This window comes from Oncorhynchus kisutch, unplaced genomic scaffold (genome assembly GCF_002021735.2).
Source record: "Oncorhynchus kisutch isolate 150728-3 unplaced genomic scaffold, Okis_V2 scaffold3334, whole genome shotgun sequence".
Lineage (NCBI taxonomy): Eukaryota > Metazoa > Chordata > Actinopteri > Salmoniformes > Salmonidae > Oncorhynchus > Oncorhynchus kisutch.
The window spans coordinates 295,308-320,121 of NW_022265279.1; the positions used below are offsets into that span (position 1 = coordinate 295,308).

Here is a 24,814-nt window from a genome sequence, read left to right on the forward strand (position 1 = left end):
CTTCTGTTGGGCTGAACCCAAGCTATAGTCTTCTGTTGGGCTGAACCCAAGCTATAGTCTTCTGTAGGGCTGAACCCGAAGCTATAGTCTTCTGTAGGGCTGAACCCAAGCTATAGTCTTCTGTAGGGCTGAACCCGAAGCTATAGTCTTCTGTAGGGCTGAACCCGAAGCTATAGTCTTCTGTAGGGCTGAACCCAAGCTATAGTCTTCTGTAGGGCTGAACCCGAAGCTATAGTCTTCTGTAGGGCTGAACCCGAAGTTATAGTCTTCTGTTGGGCTGAACCCAGGCTATAGTCTTCTTTTGGGCTGAACCCAAGCTATAGTCTTCTTCTGTAGTGTTAGTCTCCTTACATTTATAACTGTAGTGTTAGTCTCCTTACATGTATAACTGTAGTAGTCTCCTTACATGTATAACTGTAGTGTTAGTCTCCTTACATTTATAACTGTAGTAGTCTCCTTACATTTATAACTGTAGTGTTAGTCTCCTTACATTTATAACTGTAGTGTTAGTCTCCTTACATTTATAACTGTAGTGTTAGTCTCCTTACATTTATAACTGTAGTGTTAGTCTCCTTACATTTATAACTGTAGTGTTAGTCTCCTTACATTTATAACTGTAGTGTTAGTCTCCTTACATTTATAACTGTAGTAGTCTCCTTACATGTATAACTGTAGTGTTAGTCTCCTTACATTTATAACTGTAGTGTTAGTCTCCTTACATGTATAACTGTAGTGTTAGTCTCCTTACATTTATAACTGTAGTAGTCTCCTTACATTTATAACTGTAGTGTTAGTCTCCTTACATGTATAACTGTAGTGTTAGTCTCCTTACATTTATAACTGTAGTGTTAGTCTCCTTACATTTATAACTGTAGTAGTCTCCTTACATTTATAACTGTAGTGTTAGTCTCCTTACATTTATAACTGTAGTAGTCTCCTTACATTTATAACTGTAGTAGTCTCCTTACATTTATAACTGTAGTGTTAGTCTCCTTACATTTATAACTGTAGTGTTAGTCTCCTTACATGTATAACTGTAGTGTTAGTCTCCTTACATTTATAACTGTAGTGTTAGTCTCCTTACATTTATAACTGTAGTGTTAGTCTCCTTACATTTATAACTGTAGTGTTAGTCTCCTTACATTTATAACTGTAGTGTTAGTCTCCTTACATTTATAACTGTAGTGTTAGTCTCCTTACATTTATAACTGTAGTGTTAGTCTCCTTACATTTATAACTGTAGTGTTAGTCTCCTTACATTTATAACTGTAGTGTTAGTCTCCTTACATGTATAACTGTAGTGTTAGTCTCCTTACATTTATAACTGTAGTGTTAGTCTCCTTACATTTATAACTGTAGTGTTAGTCTCCTTACATTTATAACTGTAGTGTTAGTCTCCTTACATTTATAACTGTAGTGTTAGTCTCCTTACATTTATAACTGTAGTGTTAGTCTCCTTACATTTATAACTGTAGTGTTAGTCTCCTTACATTTATAACTGTAGTGTTAGTCTCCTTACATTTATAACTGTAGTAGTCTCCTTACATTTATAACTGTAGTGTTAGTCTCCTTACATTTATAACTGTAGTGTTAGTCTCCTTACATTTATAACTGTAGTAGTCTCCTTACATTTATAACTGTAGTGTTAGTCTCCTTACATTTATAACTGTAGTAGTCTCCTTACATTTATAACTGTAGTGTTAGTCTCCTTACATTTATAACTGTAGTGTTAGTCTCCTTACATTTATAACTGTAGTAGTCTCCTTACATTTATAACTGTAGTGTTAGTCTCCTTACATTTATAACTGTAGTAGTCTCCTTACATGTATAACTGTAGTGTTAGTCTCCTTACATTTATAACTGTAGTGTTAGTCTCCTTACATTTATAACTGTAGTGTTAGTCTCCTTACATTTATAACTGTAGTGTTAGTCTCCTTACATTTATAACTGTAGTGTTAGTCTCCTTACATTTATAACTGTAGTGTTAGTCTCCTTACATGTATAACTGTAGTGTTAGTCTCCTTACATTTATAACTGTAGTGTTAGTCTCCTTACATTTATAACTGTAGTGTTAGTCTCCTTACATTTATAACTGTAGTGTTAGTCTCCTTACATTTATAACTGTAGTGTTAGTCTCCTTACATTTATAACTGTAGTGTTAGTCTCCTTACATGTATAACTGTAGTGTTAGTCTCCTTACATTTATAACTGTAGTAGTCTCCTTACATTTATAACTGTAGTGTTAGTCTCCTTACATGTATAACTGTAGTAGTCTCCTTACATGTATAACTGTAGTAGTCTCCTTACATGTATAACTGTAGTGTTAGTCTCCTTACATTTATAACTGTAGTGTTAGTCTCCTTACATTTATAACTGTAGTAGTCTCCTTACATTTATAACTGTAGTGTTAGTCTCCTTACATTTATAACTGTAGTGTTAGTCTCCTTACATGTATAACTGTAGTGTTAGTCTCCTTACATTTATAACTGTAGTAGTCTCCTTACATTTATAACTGTAGTGTTAGTCTCCTTACATTTATAACTGTAGTAGTCTCCTTACCTGTATAACTGTAGTGTTAGTCTCCTTACATTTATAACTGTAGTAGTCTCCTTACATTTATAACTGTAGTAGTCTCCTTACATTTATAACTGTAGTGTTAGTCTCCTTACATTTATAACTGTAGTAGTCTCCTTACATTTATAACTGTAGTAGTCTCCTTACATTTATAACTGTAGTGTTAGTCTCCTTACATTTATAACTGTAGTGTTAGTCTCCTTACATTTATAACTGTAGTAGTCTCCTTACCTGTATAACTGTAGTGTTAGTCTCCTTACATTTATAACTGTAGTAGTCTCCTTACATTTATAACTGTAGTGTTAGTCTCCTTACATTTATAACTGTAGTGTTAGTCTCCTTACATGTATAACTGTGGTGTTAGTCTCCTTACATGTATAACTGTAGCGTTAGTTTCCTTACATTCCATTGACCTTTCTTTCCTTTGTCACGTTCGTGTAGTTGTTCCTGGGTCGCTAGTGGATCATATCAGACTAACATTGTCTAATAATTTGGGACATGCAGCCTATTTGAATCATTATGGAAACTCAGACTACAGGTTCACAATGACTGTACCTATTTGAATCATTATGGAAACTCAGACTACAGGTTCACAATGACTGTACTTATTTGAATCATTATGGAAACTCAAACTACAGGTTCACAATGACTGTACCTATTTGAATCATTATGGAAACTCAGACTACAGGTTCACAATGACTGTACTTATTTGAATCATTATGGAAACTCAGACTACAGGTTCACAATGACTGTACCTATTTGAATCATTATGGAAACTCAGACTACAGGTTCACAATGACTGTACCTTTGTCCTACAGTTCCAAGATTAGTGAGGATTATTGGGCTAGTTTTAGATGTTCAACCCCCTGTTGTACATGTTTTTCTACCTTCAAATATCTCATGGAATTAACTTGAATATGACAACTTTCAGGATGATTCATAAATATTTTCCTAACCCTAAATAATCAGAGATCAGAGTATTTTTAAATATACTAGTTGGTCCTGAAACAGAGGATAAGAGTCATAGCTGGCTTTCCTTCAGAATCCATGTATTCTGAACCCATTCCCTTAATGTAGTCTAGTGAGTCCACAAAATGATATGCATTCTGAACCCATTCCCTTAATGTAGTCTAGTGAGTCCACAAAATGATACGCATTCTGAACGCATTCCCTTAATGTAGTCTAGTGAGTCCACAAAATGATATGCATTCTGAACCCATTCCCTTAATGTATTAAATGCACTCCGTATTTAAAGGGATGGTTTAGGATAAATGTACTGAAAACCCTATTGAATGAAAACTGCACGAGAAAATCTGTTAGCCAGCAAGTGGGATGTTTTTGCAACAGTTGAATTAAATGTATTCAGCAGCGCAAGGGAACCACGCCTGCAAAACCCGTTATGCACATTCATAAGGTATGTCTGAACACCAACTATTGAGAAGCGCGTAGGAAAGACATACATTTCCTAAGTCTGAATCGGGCCGTTAATGAATAATGGGCCAGGTATATGAAGGTTAACATTATGACCAGGATCATGTATTACCATCTGCAGGTGCTTCCAGAGGTCCTGGTAAACTGTGTTGCTGTACTTGAATGTATTCAGATACGTCTGTGGAGAGATCAGGTCACATTTCAGCTTCAAAATATCAAATCACTTCTCTTTCAGTCCGTCACTCTGTATAATCATTTTGGGATTGTTTTATTGAACCTTTATGTAACTAGGCAAGTCAGTTATTTTCAATGACGGCCTACACAGGCCAAACCCGGATGACGCTGGGCCAATTGTACTCCTCCCTATGGTACTCTCAATCACAGCCAGTTGTGATACAGCCTGGATTTGAACCTAGCACTGAGATGCAGTGCCATGGGGCTCCCGATGACAGGAGTGAACGACCAATCACATTCACCTGAAGAATACAACGACATGCCCAATGAGACAATGAATGCAAAGCCTGCCCTAGGAAGCCCACCTTCCTGGCTCATTTCCTCAAGTCTTCGCTCTTCAGCTCGCCTGAAGGAGACCATGTCACACAATTTACAAAGACTACTGGATTCGGCTCCGACTTAGCTGTCTGTTAGTGGGGAGAGAGTACCCAGCGAACAATGAGGAATCTGCCCAGAAGCTGCCCTCTTCCGAGGGAACTGATTGAATCGGCCCGGAATCGGGTGTCAGACTCGGCCCAGAATCAAAATGAATGACTGCCCAGAATCAGGCCAAGTACATCAGGCCGTTTCCGTCTCCCTGAATTCAGCCGACGTTGCCAGCATCTCACCAGCATCCCCCCAGAAGCGGCCCGATGCATATGTAAATAAATGTAAATAAACAACATTTCCTGATTTAGTCATTTTAAATATTACAATTATACATTTTATACATACAAATTATACCCTTCCACAAAAAAAACATTTTCTGTTGGAGGAAACCTCATGGGTCTCCCGGCCACGGCCGGCATGAGTCAAGGGCCTACGGTGTCACAGGCGAACTTGAAATGCTCGACCCGCTCCACTACAGCCCCATCGATGTCCATTTCCTGTCGTCCACGATCGTCTCCTTTGTCTTGCTCACATTGAAGGATAGGTTGCTGTCCTGGCACCACACTGCCAGGTCTCTGACCTCCTCCCTATAGGCTGTCTCAACGTTGTCAGTGATCAGGCCTTACCACTGTGGGTCGTCAGCAAACGCAATGATGGTGTTGGAGTGGCCAGAGAGTCGTAAGTGTAAGTGAACAGGGAGTACAGGAGGGGACAAAGGATTGAGGATCAGCGTGGCAGAAGTGTTGTTACCCACCCTTACCACCTGGGGGCGGCCCATCAGGAAGTCCAGGATCCAGTTGCAGAGGGAGGTATTTAGTCCCAGGGTCCTTAGCTTATTGATGAGCTTTGTGGGCACTATGGTGTTGAATGCTGAGCTGTAGTCAATGAACAGCATTCTCACATAGGTGTTCCTTTTGCCCAGGTGGGAAAGGGCAGTGTGGAGTACAATAGAGATTGAGTCATCTGTAGATCTGTTTGAGCGGTATGCGAATTGGAATGTGTCTAGGGTTTCCGGGATGATGGTGTTGATGTGAGACACGACCCAGCCTTTCAAAGCACTTCATGGCTACCGACGTGAGTTCAATCATTTGCAAAATATGTGTATGGACCAATAACATCTGCTAAATATGTGTATGGGCCAATAACATCTACTAAATATGTGTGGACCAATACAATTTGATTTGGATTTGATTTGAAATGATTGAGAGCTCCGGTGTCATAGCCAGGAAGGTGTGACTTCTGAGGACGGGCTCTACATTCATTGGCCCATTGGGTGTGTTTTTAGTTTTCTTCAGGTGAATGTGATTGGTCGTTGACTCCGCATAGCATGTTATACCTCGTTCCCTCCTTCAGGGAGCAGTAGTTATATTCATAACTGTAAGTTCTCACTTTTATATGTCACTCATATATATATATATATATATATATACACTGCTCAAAACAATAAAGGGAACACTTATTAAACAACACAATGTAACTCCAAGTCAATCACACTTCTGTGAAATCAAACTGTCCACTTAGGAAGCAACACTGATTGACAATACATTTCACATGCTGTTGTGCAAATGGAATAGACAACAGGTGGAAATTATAGGCAATTAGCAAGACACCCCCAATAAAGGAGTGGTTCTGCAGGTGGTAACCACAGACCACTTCTCAGTTCCTATGCTTCCTGGCTGATGTTTTGGTCGCTTTTGAATGCTGGCGGTGCTTTCACTCTAGTGGTAGCATGAGACGGAGTCTACAACCCACACAAGTGGCTCAGGTAGTGCAGCTCATCCAGGATGACACATCAATGCGAGCTGTGGCAAGAAGGTTTGCTGTGTCTGTCAGCGTAGTGTCCAGAGCATGGAGGCGCTACCAGAAGACAGGCCAGTACATCAGGAGACGTGGAGGAGGCCGTAGGAGGGCAACAACCCAGCAGCAGGACCGCTACCTCCGCCTTTGTGCAAAGAGGAGCAAGAGGAGCACTGCAAAAAAAAGCTCTGCTGCCTGCAACATCCTCCAGCATGACCGGTTTGGCGGTGGGTCAGTCATGGTGTGGGGTGTCATTTCTCTGGGGGCCGCACAGCCCTCCATGTGCTCGCCAGAGGTAGCTTGACTGCCATTAGGTACCGAGATGAGATCCTCAGACCCCTTGTGAGACCATATGCTGGTGCGGTTGGCCCTGGGTTCCTCCTAATGCAAGACAATGCTAGACCTCATGTGGCTGGAGTGTGTCAGCAGTTCCTGCAAGAGGAAGGCATTGATGCTATGGACTGGCCCGCCCGTTCCCCAGACCTGAATCCAATTGAGACATCTGGGACATCATTTCTTGCTCCATCCAACAACGCCACGTCGCACCACAGACTGTCCAGTCCACCTCATCAGGAGCATGCCCAGGCGTTGTAGGGAGGTCATACAGTCAGTTGCAGGCCACACACACTACTGAGACTCCTTTTGACTTGTTTTAAGGACATTACATCAAAGTTGGATCAGCCTGTAGTGTGGTTTTCCACTTTCATTTTGAGTGTGACTCCAAATCCAGACCTCCATGGGTTGATACATTTGAATTTCTGCGTGATTTTGTTGTCAGCACATTCAACTATGTAAAAAAAAGAGTATTTAATAATGTTTCATTCATTCAGATCTAGGATGTGTTATTTTAGTGTTCCCTGAGCAGTGTATATAAATCTAAACAAAATGATGTGGAACAAAATATAGTAATTAGACATAAACATAAACATTACTCACACTAAGTCCTCGGGCGAAGACCGGCTCTGTCAAGAACTCAGACAGCATCCTCAGAACTGCAGCTCCCTAGGAGGAAGAGAACACAGGATATAAGAAATAAAACGTCTGACTTGTCATGGCCCAGTACAGCCTGCCGCTCTCGCCTGAATCAACATCCCTAAGAGAAATGCAAACAGAAAATAATTTAATTTCCTTGAGGACATGTGACATTTGCTATTTCAAAGTAATTCCGATTATTTTATTTCAAGTCGACTAAAACCCAGATGATTTTGACCCAGATGATTCTGACCCAGATGACTTTGGACCCAGGTGATTTTGACCCAGATGACTTTGGCCCAGGTGATTTTGACCCAGATGACTTTGGCCCAGGTGATTCTGACCCAGATGATTTTGACCCAGGTGATTCTGACCCAGATGACTTTGGACCCAGGTGATTTTGACCCAGATGACTTTGACCCAGGTGATTCTGACCCAGATGACTTTGACCCAGGTGATTCTGACCCAGATGATTTTGACCCAGATTACCCCCGACCCAGATGACTTTGACCCAGATGATTATTACCCAGATGACTTTGACCCAGGTGATTCTGACCCAGATGACTTTGACCCAGATGATTATTACCCAGATGACTTTGACCCATGTGATTTTGACCCAGATGATTTCGACCCAGATGATTTTGACCCAGGGGAATGTGGCATGCTGTGCTGTGTTGTGAAGCCAGTAGGTTGCCAGTAAGAGGTGTGATTAGAAGCATACCTTGCTGTAGGTGATGGTGTCAAACAGTTCACTGATCTGTGCAGGCCTCATGACGTCTTCCTCTTTAGCAGAGAGAGGGTGAGAGGAGGCCAGCGCGTCTACAGACATCGCCCCATGCACCTCCTTCAGCACTATCAGGTCTGTCTGTGGAGACATCAGGCCTTCGCTTTTAACCTTTCACTTGTACCGGCAGATGGAATTTGGAGAGCAGATTTCTTTGTGGATTAAATCCTTGAGAAGGGTATATTTGGAGAGCAGATTTCTTTGTGGATTAAATCCTTGAGAAGGGTATATTTGGAGAGCAGATTTCTTTGTGGATTAAATCCTTGAGAAGGGTATATTTGGAGAGCAGATTTCTTTGTGGATTAAATCCTTGAGAAGGGTATATTTGGAGAGCTGTGCAACAGTTCAAGTTGTAATGTACATGTTTTATCTCAAGTCAAGTTAGGAGTCACTCAGAGAAGATGAAAAGAAAGACTCACTACGTTCCACGTGGGTTCAGCAGAGTTGGCCCCAAGATACGAGACGTAGGAGGCAAAGCCCTCGTTGAGCCACAGGTCATTCCACCACTTCATGGTCACCAGGTTACCAAACCACTGTGGACATATAAACCTTTTTCAGCCAGTGGCATAGAGGGACAGGACACAGGGTGCAGAGAGGAGAGGGACAGGACACAGTATATTATAGTGTTGACTGTAACACAGCCTCTCAGTATATTATAGTGTTGACTGTAATACAGACCAGGGGAGCCAGCAGCAGCCTCTCAGTATATTATAGTGTTGACTGTAATACAGCCTCTCAGTATATTATAGTGTTGACTGTAATACAGACCAGGCAGCCAGCAGCAGCCTCTCAGTATATTATAGTGTTGACTGTAATACAGACCAGGCAGCCAGCAGCAGCCTCTCAGTATATTATAGTGTTGACTGTAATACAGCCTCTCAGTATATTATAGTGTTGACTGTAATACAGACCAGGGCAGCCAGCTGCAGCCTCTCAGTATATTATAGTGTTGACTGTAATACAGACCAGGCAGCCAGCAGCAGCCTCTCAGTATATTATAGTGTTGACTGTAATACAGCCTCTCAGTATATTATAGTGTTGACTGTAATACAGACCAGGCAGCCAGCAGCAGCCTCTCAGTATATTATAGTGTTGACTGTAATACAGCCTCTCAGTATATTATAGTGTTGACTGTAATACAGACCAGGGGAGCCAGCAGCAGCCTCTCAGTATATTATAGTGTTGACTGTAATACAGACCAGGGGAGCCAGCTGCAGCCTCTCAGTATATTATAGTGTTGACTGTAATACAGACCAGGGGAGCCAGCAGCAGCCTCTCAGTATATTATAGTGTTGACTGTAATACAGACCAGGGGAGCCAGCAGCAGCCTCTCAGTATATTATAGTGTTGACTGTAATACAGACCAGGGCAGCCAGCTGCAGCCTCTCAGTATATTATAGTGTTGACTGTAATACAGACCAGGGGAGCCAGCTGCAGCCTCTCAGTATATTATAGTGTTGACTGTAATACAGACCAGGAGGCCAGCAGCAGCCTCTCAGTATATTATAGTGTTGACTGTAATACAGACCAGGCAGCCAGCTGTAGCCTCTCAGTATATTATAGTATTGACTGTAATACAGACCAGGAGGCCAGCAGCAGCCTCTCAGTATATTATAGTGTTGACTGTAATACAGACCAGGGGAGCCAGCAGCAGCCTCTCAGTATATTATAGTGTTGACTGTAATACAGACCAGGCAGCCAGCTGCAGCCTCTCAGTATATTATAGTGTTGACTGTAATACAGACCATGTGAGCCAGTTCATGAGAGATGACCGTAGCGATCCACTCTTTGTCTCCATTGGACGAGCTGGCAGGGTTGTAGAGCAGGGCTGTCTCTCTGTAGGTGATCAGACCCCAGTTCTCCATGGCTCCAGCACTGAAGTCAGGCAAAGCTATCTGGTCTACAGAGTAAAGGAGCTGAAATATCCATTACAGCACTTAACAATGGTGTGAGTCTCAAATGGTGTCCTATTCCCTATATAGTGCACTACTTTAGCCTAGAGGCCTATGGGCCCTGGTCAAAGGTAGGGTCACTACAAAGGGAATATGGTGCCATTTGGGACCCATTCAGAATCTCTCTTCAACAACAGACAGGGATTCCGAGAGGAAGAGTATTACTCTTTAAGAATTACCTGATTTGGTCAGAGGATAGCTTGAGCTGTAGTAGTTTTCAAAGAACTCCAGGATTGGTCCAGTTTTTTCGAGGGCGTAATCTCCCTGGCCCTCAGCAATGGCCTGTTTACGAGCCCAAATCCTGATCTGGAAAATAAAGACATGTTTTCCGTCATGAGATCCTGTACCCTGGGCTCTCATTTATAAAACATCCTGTACCCTGGGCTCTCATTTATAAAACATCCTGTACCCTGGGGCCTCATTTATAAAACATCCTGTACCCTGGGCTCTCATTTATAAAACATCCTGTACCCTGTGCTCTCATTTATAAAACATCCTGTACCCTGGGGCCTCATTTATAAAAATCCTGTACCCCGGGGCCTCATTTATAAATATCTTGTACCCTGGGGCCTCATTTATAAAACATCCTGTACCCTGGGGCCTCGTTTATAAAACATCCTGTACCCTGGGGCCTCGTTTATAAAACATCCTGTACCCTGGAGCCTCGTTTATAAAACATCCTGTACCCTGGAGCCTCGTTTATAAATAATCCTGTACCCTGGGGCCTCATTTATAAAAATCCTGTACCCCGTAGCCTCATTTATAAATATCTTGTACCCTGGGGCCTCATTTATAAAACATCCTGTACCCTGGGGCCTCGTTTATAAAACATCCTGTACCCTGGAGCCTCGTTTATAAAACATCCTGTACCCTGGGGCCTCATTTATAAAAATCCTGTACCCTGGGGCCTCATTTATAAAAATCCTGTACCCTGGGGCCTCATTTATAAAATATCCTGCACCCTGGGGCCTCGTTTATAAAATATCCTGTACCCTGGGGCCTCGTTTATAAAACATCCTGTACCCTGGGGCCTCGTTTATAAATAATCCTGTACCCTGGGGCCTCATTTATAAAAATCCTGTACCCCGGGGCCTCATTTATAAATATCTTGTACCCTGGGGCCTCATTTATAAAACATCCTGTACCCTGATGCCTCGTTTATAAAACATCCTGTACCCTGGAGCCTCGTTTATAAAACATCCTGTACCCTGCGGCCTCATTTATAAAAATCCTGTACCCTGGGGCCTCATTTATAAAACATCCTGTACCCTGGGGCCTCATTTATAAAACATCCTGTACCCTGGGGCCTCGTTTATAAAACATCCTGTACCCTGGGCTCTCATTTATAAAACATCCTGTACCCTGGGGCCTCATTTATAAAACATCCTGTACCCTGGGGCCTCGTTTATAAAACATCCTGTACCCTGGGGCCTCATTTATAAAATATCCTGTACCCTGGGGCCTCATTTATAAAACATCCTGTACCCAGGAGCCTCATTTATAAAATATCCTGTACTCTGGGGCCTCATTTATAAAACATGTTCTTAGATTTATACTTGAAGTTAGTCGTAAAATGATTTCCGACAGTGTGCTCACGTTGGATTCATAAAAGATATTGAAATAAAAACAATTGATGACGCAGGTTCTAAGAAGCCCATTTGTAACTTACGGTCTTGTGATCTATAAATCTCTAATTAACTTCAAATTGCCGATTTCCCCTTATAGAATGCTAGAACATATGAGGGTTTAGACAGGAATAACCATGGACCAAAAGAGAAAAGCTAACTCTTTGGAAGACGAGATCACAGTGATGGGAGAGGAGATTGAAGACAGGCAACACATATTATTTGGTGGACTAAAGAGTGGGTTGACAAACACAGCCAAACAGGTTTCTTAGGAGTGTGTCACCACTGCACCACAAGGTGGAGCAGCAAGACAGAACTGTGTCTGATGGGAAAAAGAAATGGTCTGACCTTAAACTGTAGGGGAAAGAAATGGTCTGGCCTTAAACTGTAGGGGAAAGAAATGGTCTGACCTTAAACTGTAGGGGAACAGAAATGGTCTGACCTTAAACTGAAAGGGAAAGAAATGGTCTGACCTTAAACTGTAGGGGAAAGAAATGGTCTGACCTTAAACTGAAAGGGAAAGAAATGGTCTGACCTTAAACTGTAAGGGAAAGAAATGGTCTGATCTTAAACTGAAAGGGAAAGAAATGGTCTGACCTTAAACTGTAGGGGAAATAAATGGTCTGACCTTAAACTGTAGGGGAAAGAAATGGTCTGACCTTAAACTGTAGGGGAAAGAAATGGTCTGACCTTAAACTGAAAGGGAAAGAAATGGTCTGACCTTAAACTGTAGGGGAAAGAAATGGTCTGACCTTAAACTGTAGGGGAAATAAATGGTCTGACCTTAAACTGAAAGGGAAAGAAATGGTCTGACCTTAAACTGTAGGGGAAAGAAATGGTCTGACCTTAAACTGAAAGGGAAAGAAATGGTCTGACCTTAAACTGAAAGGGAAAGAAATGGTCTGACCTTAAACTGAAAGGGGAACAGAAATGGTCTGACCTTAAACTGTAGGGGAACAGAATAGCCATTACATAACCAGCAGGACAATCACTGACCATTTCAACGTCAAGTCTCGACTCTGAGTAGAGATATGACCATTTCAACCTCAAAGTAAGGTTTTATAATAACTACTTATACGTGGTTTTCTGAGTCAGTCATACCTAAGATCAGAATTGATCCGGTCCGTTTTATAAATGAGGCCCCTGATCTTTACTATCTGTACTGATCTGTAGACACCGACAGAGGGCAGCACAGAGGCACAATCCAATAATGTCTCCCTCATCCTGAAGCCAGAGTATACTGAAGTTGCCCCTAGAGATGCTGATCTGGGATCAGTTTGGCAATGAGGCCCTTTATCTACTTTCCAAGGTCCCCCTGGAGACGCTGACCTGGGATCAGTTTGACAATGAGGCCCTTTATCTACTTTCCAAGTGCAGTATCCCTTTAAGGTTAGGATTTGGGTAATCTCTCGTGAACAGACTACATAGACACCTGACCAAATTATGCAACATTTTAGTTCTGGGATAACTGAAGTAAGGTTTGGGGGAGGGAAACTGATCCTAGATCTGTACCTAGGGGAAACTTCATCCCAGAGCAGATAACGTAGACAAATTAGAACAAGAGCAGATGAATAAAAAAAAATATGTACCAAAACTTTTTCCCCTTCTGTTGAGTGGATGAAACCGAACTCACTGACGACAAAGGCGAGTAGGTAGGTTGACATGAGGGGTGTGGGTTGGAAGCTGGTCCGAGTAACATCCTGGCCGTTGACAGTGACATTGACTGAGGCTACAGGTGGAGAGAGAGATACAGGTTAGTGAGCGTAGCAGAGACAACATGTTGGTTTCCCCAGCAACAGGAGTTCAGATCCCTACCGTGACAACATGTTGGTTTCCCCAGCAACAGGAGTTCAGATCCCTACCGTGACAATATGTTGGTTTCCCCAGCAACAGGAGTTCAGATCCCTACCGTGACAACATATTGGTTTTTCCCCAGCAACAGGAGTTCAGATCCCTACCGTGACAACACATTGGTTTCCCCAGCAACAGGAGGCCAGATCCCTACCGTGACAACATATTGGTTTTTCCCCAGCAACAGGAGTTCAGATCCCTACCGTGACAACACATTGGTTTCCCCAGCAACAGGAGGTCAGATCCCTACCGTGACAACACGTTGGTTGCCCCAGCAACAGGAGTTCAGATCCCTACCGTGACAACACATTGGTTTCCCCAGCAACAGGAGGTCAGATCCCTACCGTGACAACATCAACACTCTGAGGTTCTACCATAGACTTATATAAGGTTACAGAAGTTGGTATATAATCAATCGAGTACAGCAATGAATACGGCTATAAAGGATATTTGTATGATTTATCTCATATCAGAGTGTAGCAGCTTACTCTGAAAATGTTCCCCCCCAAAAATTCAATGCTGGTTTTTTCTTCACAGTTCTTTAGAGTTTGTGCGAGAGGTCAATTTAAGCAGATTGTAGCATTAAACTCTCTAACTATAATTTAGGAAACAGATCACAGATCCCATCCCCTTTGGACTTAGAAGCAGCCGTCAACACACATACATAGACTCATGCCATTGGCCAGAGATCTGGGTTCCATGCCTACCTAGATTCATGCCATTGGACAGAGATCAGGGTTCCATGCTTACCTAGATTCATGCCATTGGCCAGAGATCAGGGTTCCATACTTACCTAGATTCATGCCATTGGCCAGAGATCAGGGTTCCATACTTACCTAGATTCATGCCATTGGCCAGAGATCAGGGTTCCATACTTACCTAGATTCATGCCATTGGCCAGAGATCAGGGTTCCATACTTACCTAGATTCATGCCATTGGCCAGAGCCAGGGTTCCATGTTTACCTAGATTCATGCCATTGGCCAGAGATCAGGGTTCCATACTTACCTAGATTCATGCCATTGGCCAGAGATCAGGGTTCCACGCTTACCTAGATTCATGCCATTGGACAGAGATCAGGGTTCCATGCTTACCTAGATTCATGCCATTGGACAGAGATCAGGGTTCCATGCTTACCTAGATTCATGCCATTGGACAGAGCCAGGGTTCCATGCTTGCCTAGATTCATTCCATTGGCCAGAGATCAGGGTTCCATGCTTACCTAGATTCATGCCATTGGCCAGAGCCACTGTTCCATGTGCGTGGAGGAGGGTCATGTGGAACACTGCCTTCATGGCAGGTTCATCAAAGCAGGGGAAGGCTTTCCTGGCATCCACAGGCTGCATCTGAGTGGTTGCTACAACTCTACCAACACACACAGAAACTGGTATTACTATAGTACTGAAGACTAAACTGTTACAGTTTAAACATGGTGACTGTAGGTGACACACAATCATACTGCATATTGTAGCTATTATCTATTATCTATTGTCTTTTATCTATTATCTATTATTGAAATATGTTGTGCTTGTTATTACTGCTGTACCACAAGACTGTTACAGTTAGACATAGTGACTCTGAGAGCAGGGTCAATACATTCATATTGTAGCTTTATTGGTCACATGGTTAAACAGATTTTATTGCGTGTGTAGCGAAATGCTTGTGCAATTTTATCAGCAATTGAAGCGGTTTGAAGTTCACATTGAAAGGTACAGATACTGTGTGTCTTAGTTCAAGGACTATAAGTCTAAAGCTCTGATGGTAAACTGGTCAGAATGTTTAGGATACATTGTACATGGAACATATTGAACTGCTCCCATTGTATACAACAGGAGGCTGCTGAGAGGGGACGAGGGGATAATGTCCGGAACGGAGCAACTGGAATGGCATCAAACACCTGCTTGATGTATTTGTTACCGTTCCACCTACTCCGCTCCAGTCATTAGAACGAGCCTGTTCTCCCCAATGAAGGTGTCACCAATGAATCAACACTCTGTATTACAGGGTTCAATTAATCCTTGGATCAACGTCAACAAATTACTTCAAGTGATTAAAAGTCAATGACTCAAGTCCCTGTAAAGGCCAAAGTTCAGTTGAGTATGAAATATTACTTCATGTAAATGCACCTATTTCTTCCATCTTGTTCAGAGTTGATGTGTAACCTTGGTTTTTACCTGTCCATTGTGGTACAAGCAGTTCAATCAATTCCTCGACAAATTACACCGGTTCAATAACATTAAATAAATACACTGGTTCCATAATATTAAATAATACACTGGTTCAATAACATTAAATAATACACTGGTTCAATAACATTAAATAATACACTGGTTCAATAACATTAAATAATACACTGGTTCAATAACATTAAATAATACACTGGTTCAATAACATTAAATAATACACTGGTTCAATAACATTAAATAATACACTGGTTCAATAACATTAAATAATACACTGGTTCAATAACATTAAATAAAACACTGGTTCAATAACAATAAATAATACACTGTTCAATGCTTCTACACCTGCATTGCTTGATGTTTGTGGTTTTAGGCTGGGTTTCTGTACAGCACTTTGAGATATCAGCTGATGTAAGAAGGGCTATATAAATCAATTTGATTTGATTGATTTGATTTGATTCAATAACATTAAATAATACACTGGTTCAATAACATTAAATAAAATTACAGTGTCCAATGTACTGTAGCTATTACAGTGAAAGAATACCATGCTATTGTTTGAGAAGAGTGCACAGTTTTAAACATGAAAAGTTATTAATAAACAAATTAGGCCCATTTGATACAAATGGATCAGTATAAACGTTGCACATACACACACACAAAATGTAAGTTGCACCTGGGCTGGAATAATACATGATGGCCTTTCTTTTGCATTTCAAACATGATGGTACAAAAACAATACAAAAGAACGGTTGGTTTTGTCTTTGTATTGTCTTCTACCAGATCTATTGTGTTATATTCTCCTACATTCCTTTCACATTTCCACAAACGTCAAAGTGTTTCCTTTCAAATGGTACCAATAATATGCTTCAGGGCCTGAGCTACATGCAGTTAAATTTGGGTATGTCATTTTTTTTTAAAGGGCGAATCCTTTTAAGGGCCTTTCTCAGGGACACATCGGCAGATTTATCCCCTAATCGGCTCGGGGATTCAAACCATTGTAGCCAAATGGAGACATCTTAACAAAGGAAGCCGTAACCAGGTTTCTAAGTATCATTACAGATTCAGTGCAGGCAGTGTACAAGAAGCCTTTCACTTGAATGACATCCACTCTGACGGGTGGCAAGGTGCATGATTGGTTGAAAGAAATGTAGAACTTTCAATCAGTTCTAAAAAGCACAATGTCACGACTTCGGAAGAAGTCGGTTCCTCTCCTTGTTCAGGCGGTGTTCGGCGGTCGACGTCACCGGTCTTCTAGCCATCGCCGATCCATTTTTCATGTTCCATTTGTTTTGTCTTGTTTTCACACTCACCTGGTTTCAACTCCCTAATTACATGTTGTATATTTTCCCTCTGTTTCCCCCATGTCCGTGTCGGGAATAGTTTATTTTGTAAGTACTCGTGCTATGTGTTACTGGTTTTGTACCCATGTGCTATGTGTTACTGGTTTAGTACCCATGTGCTATGTGTTACTGGTGTGTTACTGGTTTTGTACCCATGTGCTATGTGTTACTGGTTTTGTACCCATGTGCTATGTGTTACTGGTGTGTTACTGGTTTTGTACCCATGTGCTATGTGTTATTGGTGTGTTACTGGTTTAGTACCCATGTGCTATGTGTTACTGGTTTTGTACCCATGTGCTATGTGTTACTGGTGTGTTACTGGTTTTGTACCCATGTGCTATGTGTTACTGGTTTTGTACCCATGTGCTATGTGTTACTGGTGTGTTACTGGTTTTGTACCCATGTGCTATGTGTTATTGGTGTGTTACTGGTTTAGTACCCATGTGCTATGTGTTACTGGTTTTGTACCCATGTGCTATGTGTTACTGGTGTGTTACTGGTTTTGTACCCATGTGCTATGTGTTACTGGTTTTGTACCCATGTGCTATGTGTTACTGGTGTGTTGCTGGTTTTGTACCCATGTGCTATGTGTTATTGGTGTGTTACTGGTTTAGTACCCATGTGCTATGTGTTACTGGTTTTGTACCCATGTGCTATGTGTTACTGGTGTGTTACTGGTTTTGTACCCATGTGCTATGTGTTACTGGTGTGTTACTGGTTTTGTACCCATGTGCTATGTGTTACTGGTGTGTTACTGGTTTTGTACCCATGTGCTATGTGTTACTGGTTTTGTACCCATGTGCTATGTGTTACTGGTGTGTTACTGGTTTTGTACCCATGTGCTATGTGTTACTGGTTTTGTACCCATGTGCTATGTGTTACTGGTTTTGTACCCATGTGCTATGTGTTACTGGTTTAGTACCCATGTGCTATGTGTTACTGGTGTGTTACTGGTTTTGTACCCATGTGCTATGTGTTACTGGTTTTGTACCCATGTGCTATGTGTTACTGGTTTTGTACCCATGTGCTATGTGTTACTGGTGTGTTACTGGTTTAGTACCCATGTGCTATGTGTTACAGGTTTTGTAACCATGTGCTATGTGTTACTGGTTTTGTACCCATGTGCTATGTGTTACTGGTTTTGTAACCATGTGCTATGTGTTACAGGTTTAGTACCCATGTGCTATGTGTTACTGGTTTTGTACCCATGTGCTATGTGTTACTGGTGTGTTACTGGTTTAGTACCCATGTGCTATGTGTTACTGGTGTGTTACTGGTTTAGTACCCATGTGCTATGTGTTACTGGTGTGTTACTGGTTTTGTACCCATGTGCTATGTGTTACTGGTTTTGTACCCATGTGCTATGTGTTACTGGTTTTGTAACCATGTGCTATGTGTTACTGGTTTTGTACCCTTGTGCTATGTGTTACTGGTTTTGTACCCATGTGCTATGTGTTACTGGTTTAGTACCCATGTGCTATGTGTTACTGGTTTTGTACCCATGTGCTATGTGTTACTGGTTTTGTACCCATGTGCTATGTGTTACAGGTTTTGTACCCATGTGCTATGTGTTACTGGTGTGTTACTGGTTTTGTACCCATGTGCTATGTGTTACTGGTGTGTTACTGGTTTTGTAACCATGTGCTATGTGTTACTGGTTTTATACCCATGTGCTATGTGTTACAGGTTTTGTAACCATGTGCTATGTGTTACTGGTTTTGTACCCATGTGCTATGTGTTACTGGTGTGTTACTGGTTTTTGTACCCATGTGCTATGTGTTACAGGTTTTGTACCCATGTGCTATGTGTTACTGGTGTGTTACTGGTTTTGTACCCATGTGCTATGTGTTACTGGTGTGTTACTGGTTTTGTACCCATGTGTTATGTGTTACTGGTTTTGTACCCATGTGCTATGTGTTACTGGTTTAGTACCCATGTGCTATGTGTTACTGGTTTTGTACCCATGTGCTATGTGTTACTGGTTTTGTACCCATGTGCTATGTGTTACTGGTTTTGTAACCATGTGCTATGTGTTACTGGTTTTGTACCCTTGTGCTATGTGTTACTGGTTTTGTACCCATGTGCTATGTGTTACTGGTTTAGTACCCATGTGCTATGTGTTACTGGTTTTGTACCCATGTGCTATGTGTTACTGGTTTTGTACCCATGTGCTATGTGTTACAGGTTTTGTACCCATGTGCTATGTGTTACTGGGGTGTTACTGGTTTTGTACCCATGTGCTATGTGTTACTGGTGTGTTACTGGTTTTGTAACCATGTGCTATGTGTTACTGGTTTTGTACCCATGTGCTATGTGTTACAGGTTTTGTAACCATGTGCTATGTGTTACTGGTTTTGTACCCATGTGCTATGTGTTACAGGTTTTGTACCCATGTGCTATGTGTTACTGGTGTGTTACTGGTTTTGTACCCATGTGCTATGTGTTACTGGTGTGTTACTGGTTTTGTACCCATGTGTTATGTGTTACTGGTTTTGTACCCATGTGCTATGTGTTACTGGTTTAGTACCCATGTGCTATGTGTTACTGGTTTTGTACCCATGTGCTATGTGTTACTGGTTTTGTACCCATGTGCTATGTGTTACTGGTTTTGTAACCATGTGCTATGTGTTACTGGTTTTGTACCCTTGTGCTATGTGTTACTGGTTTTGTACCCATGTGCTATGTGTTACTGGTTTAGTACCCATGTGCTATGTGTTACTGGTGTGTTACTGGTTTTGTACCCATGTGTTATGTGTTACTGGTTTTGTACCCAAGTGCTATGTGTTACTGGTTTAGTACCCATGTGCTATGTGTTACTGGTTTTGTACCCATGTGCTATGTGTTACTGGTTTTGTACCCATGTGCTATGTGTTACTGGTTTTGTAACCATGTGCTATGTGTTACTGGTTTTGTACCCTTGTGCTATGTGTTACTGGTTTTGTACCCATGTGCTATGTGTTACTGGTTTAGTACCCATGTGCTATGTGTTACTGGTTTAGTACCCATGTGCTATGTGTTACTGGTTTTGTACCCATGTGCTATGTGTTACTGGTTTTGTACCCATGTGCTATGTGTTACAGGTTTTGTACCCATGTGCTATGTGTTACTGGTGTGTTACTGGTTTTGTACCCATGTGCTATGTATTACTGGTGTGTTACTGGTTTTGTAACCATGTGCTATGTGTTACTGGTTTTGTACCCATGTGCTATGTGTTACAGGTTTTGTAACCATGTGCTATGTGTTACTGGTTTTGTACCCATGTGCTATGTGTTACAGGTTTTGTACCCATGTGCTATGTGTTACAGGTTTTGTACCCATGTGCTATGTGTTACTGGTGTGTTACTGGTTTTGTACCCATGTGCTATGTGTTACTGGTGTGTTACTGGTTTTGTACCCATGTGTTATGTGTTACTGGTTTTGTACCCATGTGCTATGCGTTACTGGTTTAGTACCCATGTGCTATGTGTTACTGGTTTTGTACCCATGTGCTATGTGTTACTGGTTTTGTACCCATGTGCTATGTGTTACTGGTTTTGTAACCATGTGCTATGTGTTACTGGTTTTGTACCCTTGTGCTATGTGTTACTGGTTTTGTACCCATGTGCTATGTGTTACTGGTTTAGTACCCATGTGCTATGTGTTACTGGTTTTGTACCCATGTGCTATGTGTTACTGGTTTTGTACCCATGTGCTATGTGTTACAGGTTTTGTACCCATGTGCTATGTGTTACTGGTGTGTTACTGGTTTTGTACCCATGTGTTATGTGTTACTGGTTTTGTACCCAAGTGCTATGTGTTACTGGTTTAGTACCCATGTGCTATGTGTTACTGGTTTTGTACCCATGTGCTATGTGTTACTGGTTTTGTACCCATGTGCTATGTGTTACTGGTTTTGTAACCATGTGCTATGTGTTACTGGTTTTGTACCCTTGTGCTATGTGTTACTGGTTTTGTACCCATGTGCTATGTGTTACTGGTTTAGTACCCATGTGCTATGTGTTACTGGTTTAGTACCCATGTGCTATGTGTTACTGGTTTTGTACCCATGTGCTATGTGTTACTGGTTTTGTACCCATGTGCTATGTGTTACAGGTTTTGTACCCATGTGCTATGTGTTACTGGTGTGTTACTGGTTTTGTACCCATGTGCTATGTATTACTGGTGTGTTACTGGTTTTGTAACCATGTGCTATGTGTTACTGGTTTTGTACCCATGTGCTATGTGTTACAGGTTTTGTAACCATGTGCTATGTGTTACTGGTTTTGTACCCATGTGCTATGTGTTACAGGTTTTGTACCCATGTGCTATGTGTTACAGGTTTTGTACCCATGTGCTATGTGTTACTGGTGTGTTACTGGTTTTGTACCCATGTGCTATGTGTTACTGGTGTGTTACTGGTTTTGTACCCATGTGTTATGTGTTACTGGTTTTGTACCCATGTGCTATGCGTTACTGGTTTAGTACCCATGTGCTATGTGTTACTGGTTTTGTACCCATGTGCTATGTGTTACTGGTTTTGTACCCATGTGCTATGTGTTACTGGTTTTGTAACCATGTGCTATGTGTTACTGGTTTTGTACCCTTGTGCTATGTGTTACTGGTTTTGTACCCATGTGCTATGTGTTACTGGTTTAGTACCCATGTGCTATGTGTTACTGGTTTTGTACCCATGTGCTATGTGTTACTGGTTTTGTACCCATGTGCTATGTGTTACAGGTTTTGTACCCATGTGCTATGTGTTACTGGTGTGTTACTGGTTTTGCACCCATGTGCTATGTGTTACTGGTGTGTTACTGGTTTTGTAACCATGTGCTATGTGTTACTGGTTTTGTACCCATGTGCTATGTGTTACAGGTTTTGTAACCATGTGCTATGTGTTACTGGTTTTGTACCCATGTGCTATGTGTTACTGGTGTGTTACTGGTTTTGTACCCATGTGCTATGTGTTACAGGTTTTGTACCCATGTGCTATGTGTTACTGGTGTGTTACTGGTTTTGTACCCATGTGCTATGTGTTACTGGTGTGTTACTGGTTTTGTACCCATGTGTTATGTGTTACTGGTTTTGTACCCATGTGCTATGTGTTACTGGTTTAGTACACATGTGCTATGTGTTACTGGTTTTGTACCCATGTGCTATGTGTTACTGGTTTTGTACCCATGTGCTATGTGTTACTGGTGTGTTACTGGTTTTGTACCCATGTGCTATGTGTTACTGGTTTTGTACCCATGTGCTATGTGTTACTGGTGTGTTACTGGTTTAGTACCCATGTGCTATGTGTTACTGGTGTGTTACTGGTTTTGTACCCATGTGTTTGTTGTTTTGCCATTAGTTTTATATATTAAACTGCTCCGGGTATTCACCAAGTTCTGCTCTCCTGCGTTTGACTTCCCTGCCACCAGTTACGCACCCCTTACACACAATGATCTCCCAAATTCCTTGTTTGACTTCAGACAAATTTGTTCAAACAACCCAAAGCTTTACCAATCAATAACAGCAGTTCAGATGAACAACAGAAACAATATCAGTCAAGTTTTCACAGTGTATTTTATGCAAGTATCATTACAGATTGTGGCTGTGTAGGAGATTATGTCATTTGATCAGATTAACTGGAATGACATTCATTCTGATGGGTGTGCAAAAATAACAACCTGAAAGCCACGGCCCCAATCAGCCTCCAACTCTTCTAATAAGCTGCCGCCACTGCACTACCCTGACACTATTCAATGTGGATACGCATGAGGTGATTAACGCAATTTAGAAGCTTCATTCAGTTAAACAAATCACATTGATCTGTCAAAGATGTTATTTGATTTCAGTCAAATATATTAGAATAGGTTTATTTATTTGACCTTTATTTAACTAAAGTCAGATTCTTACCTTGTCAGCTCGGAGATTCGACCTTGCAACCAACTTTACAGTGTTAGGCAACATCTGACACTGTTTTTAAACGTGGGTTGGAAATTATTATGAATGTTTTGCTTACTTTCTCACTGGGGGACTGGTCCCCTCTGTATATTCACTCCTGTAGAAGCCTCCCAGGTCATCAGCCAGTTCTCCTATAAACTCTGTGTACAGCTCATACTGGCTTCCTGCCATCAGATTACTATTCAGCTGGATCACTAAGAACTGAGTAGGAACCTCCAGCCAGCTTTTCTTTATGGTGGGAGCAGTAGCTCCATCCCGGCTAATCAGGCTGAGCAGAGTCAGGTTCAGCTTGTTGGCGTGGATGAGGATCAGATCTGTGTCCTTCTTACACTGGAACACCACAGCTGACTGTCCTGTGAAGATGAAGAGGCCAGTAGAGGCGTTGACAACCAGTCGAGGCCAGAGGGTGATGTTGTATGAGACAGGAGACAGGGAGTCAGGCAGTCTGTAGTGTTCCCAGGGAGTGGAGGGAGTAGTGGGGGGATTCACTGCCTCATTGATCTTGGCCTTCTCCTGGCTATAGACCACTGACAGGGCGATGATGGTGGCAACCACTCCAGTCCCCACGATCACACCAACTATCCCCAAAGTCTTGCTGATGAAGAACCCTTTCCCCATGTCTGTAACAGATATCTGTCTATCTGAGGGTAGTGTAATGACTGACTGACAGATAGACAGAAAGGCAGAAAGAGAGAGGGGGACCTAGATGGACCAAGAGGGGAATGTGTTTCTTATTTATGCCCTCTGAGGAACTCCCACAATACGCCTGGTTAATAGTTGATCCCCCAGCCCAGGACAACCCATCCAGAAACAGGAAGGAAGGATAAAGTACAACAGCTTGTCAGCAATCTGTTATCCACACATATTTATGACTATTGATTAGAACTCTCAGGTTGTCCTGGGCTGGGGGATCAACTATTAATTAACCCAGCTGATTAGAACTCTCAGGTTGTCCTGGGCTGGGGGATCAACTATTAATTAACCCAGCTGATTAGAACTCTCAGGTTGTCCTGGGCTGGGGGATCAACTATTAATTAACCCAGCTGATTAGAACTCTCAGGTTGTCCTGGGCTGGGGGATCAACTATTAATTAACCCAGCTGATTAGAACTCTCAGGTTGTCCTGGGCTGGGGGATCAACTATTAATTAACCCAGCTGATTAGAACTCTCAGGTTGTCCTGGGCTGGGGGATCAACTATTAATTAACCCAGCTGATTAGAACTCTCAGGTTGTCCTGGGCTGGGGGATCAACTATTAATTAACCCAGCTGATTAGAACTCTCAGGTTGTCCTGGGCTGGGGGATCAACTATGAATTAACCCAGCTGATTAGAACTCTCAGGTTGTCCTGGGCTGGGGGATCAACTATTAATTAACCCAGCTGATTAGAACTCTCAGGTTGTCCTGGGCTGGGGGATCAACTATTAATTAACCCAGCTGATTAGAACTCTCAAGATCTTTCCCTGTAGGGTTGAAATCTTTCCCTGTATAAAATGGAAGGGGAACCGCCCCCCCCCCCCTACCTGGTGTTTCCTACAGGGCTGAAAGGGGGAACTTGGTGAAAGGCCGAAAGGGGAACCACCCCTCCCTCCCTGGTATTTTCTACAGGGCTGAAAGGGGAACCACCCCTCCCTCCCTGGTGTTTCCTACGGGGCTGAAAGGGGAACCACCCCTTCCTCCCTGGTGTTTCCTACGGGGCAGCAAGTGGAACCACCCCTCCCTCCCTGGTGTTTCCTACAGGGCTGAAAGGGGAACCACCCCTCCCTACCTGGTG

At 42.1% G+C, this 24,814-nt stretch overlaps 1 protein-coding gene across 1 annotated transcript in view; it reads right to left on the reverse strand.

Moving 5' to 3' along the window:
* The window catches only part of LOC109877747 (aminopeptidase N), a 37,385-nt gene extending 13,620 nt beyond the window's left edge, over positions 1–23,765 (reverse strand). Inside the window, exons 1-9 of the mRNA XM_031820404.1 lie at positions 23,101–23,765; positions 14,811–14,953; positions 13,328–13,467; positions 10,293–10,419; positions 9,907–10,061; positions 8,581–8,694; positions 8,099–8,242; positions 7,342–7,407; positions 4,118–4,183 (exon numbers count right to left, since the gene is read on the reverse strand). Of these exons, the coding sequence (XP_031676264.1) occupies positions 4,118–4,183; positions 7,342–7,407; positions 8,099–8,242; positions 8,581–8,694; positions 9,907–10,061; positions 10,293–10,419; positions 13,328–13,467; positions 14,811–14,953; positions 23,101–23,660 (1,515 nt within the window). The 5' untranslated portion in view covers positions 23,661–23,765. The remainder of the gene's footprint in view (positions 1–4,117; positions 4,184–7,341; positions 7,408–8,098; positions 8,243–8,580; positions 8,695–9,906; positions 10,062–10,292; positions 10,420–13,327; positions 13,468–14,810; positions 14,954–23,100) is intronic.
* Positions 23,766–24,814: the final 1,049 nt, after the last annotated feature.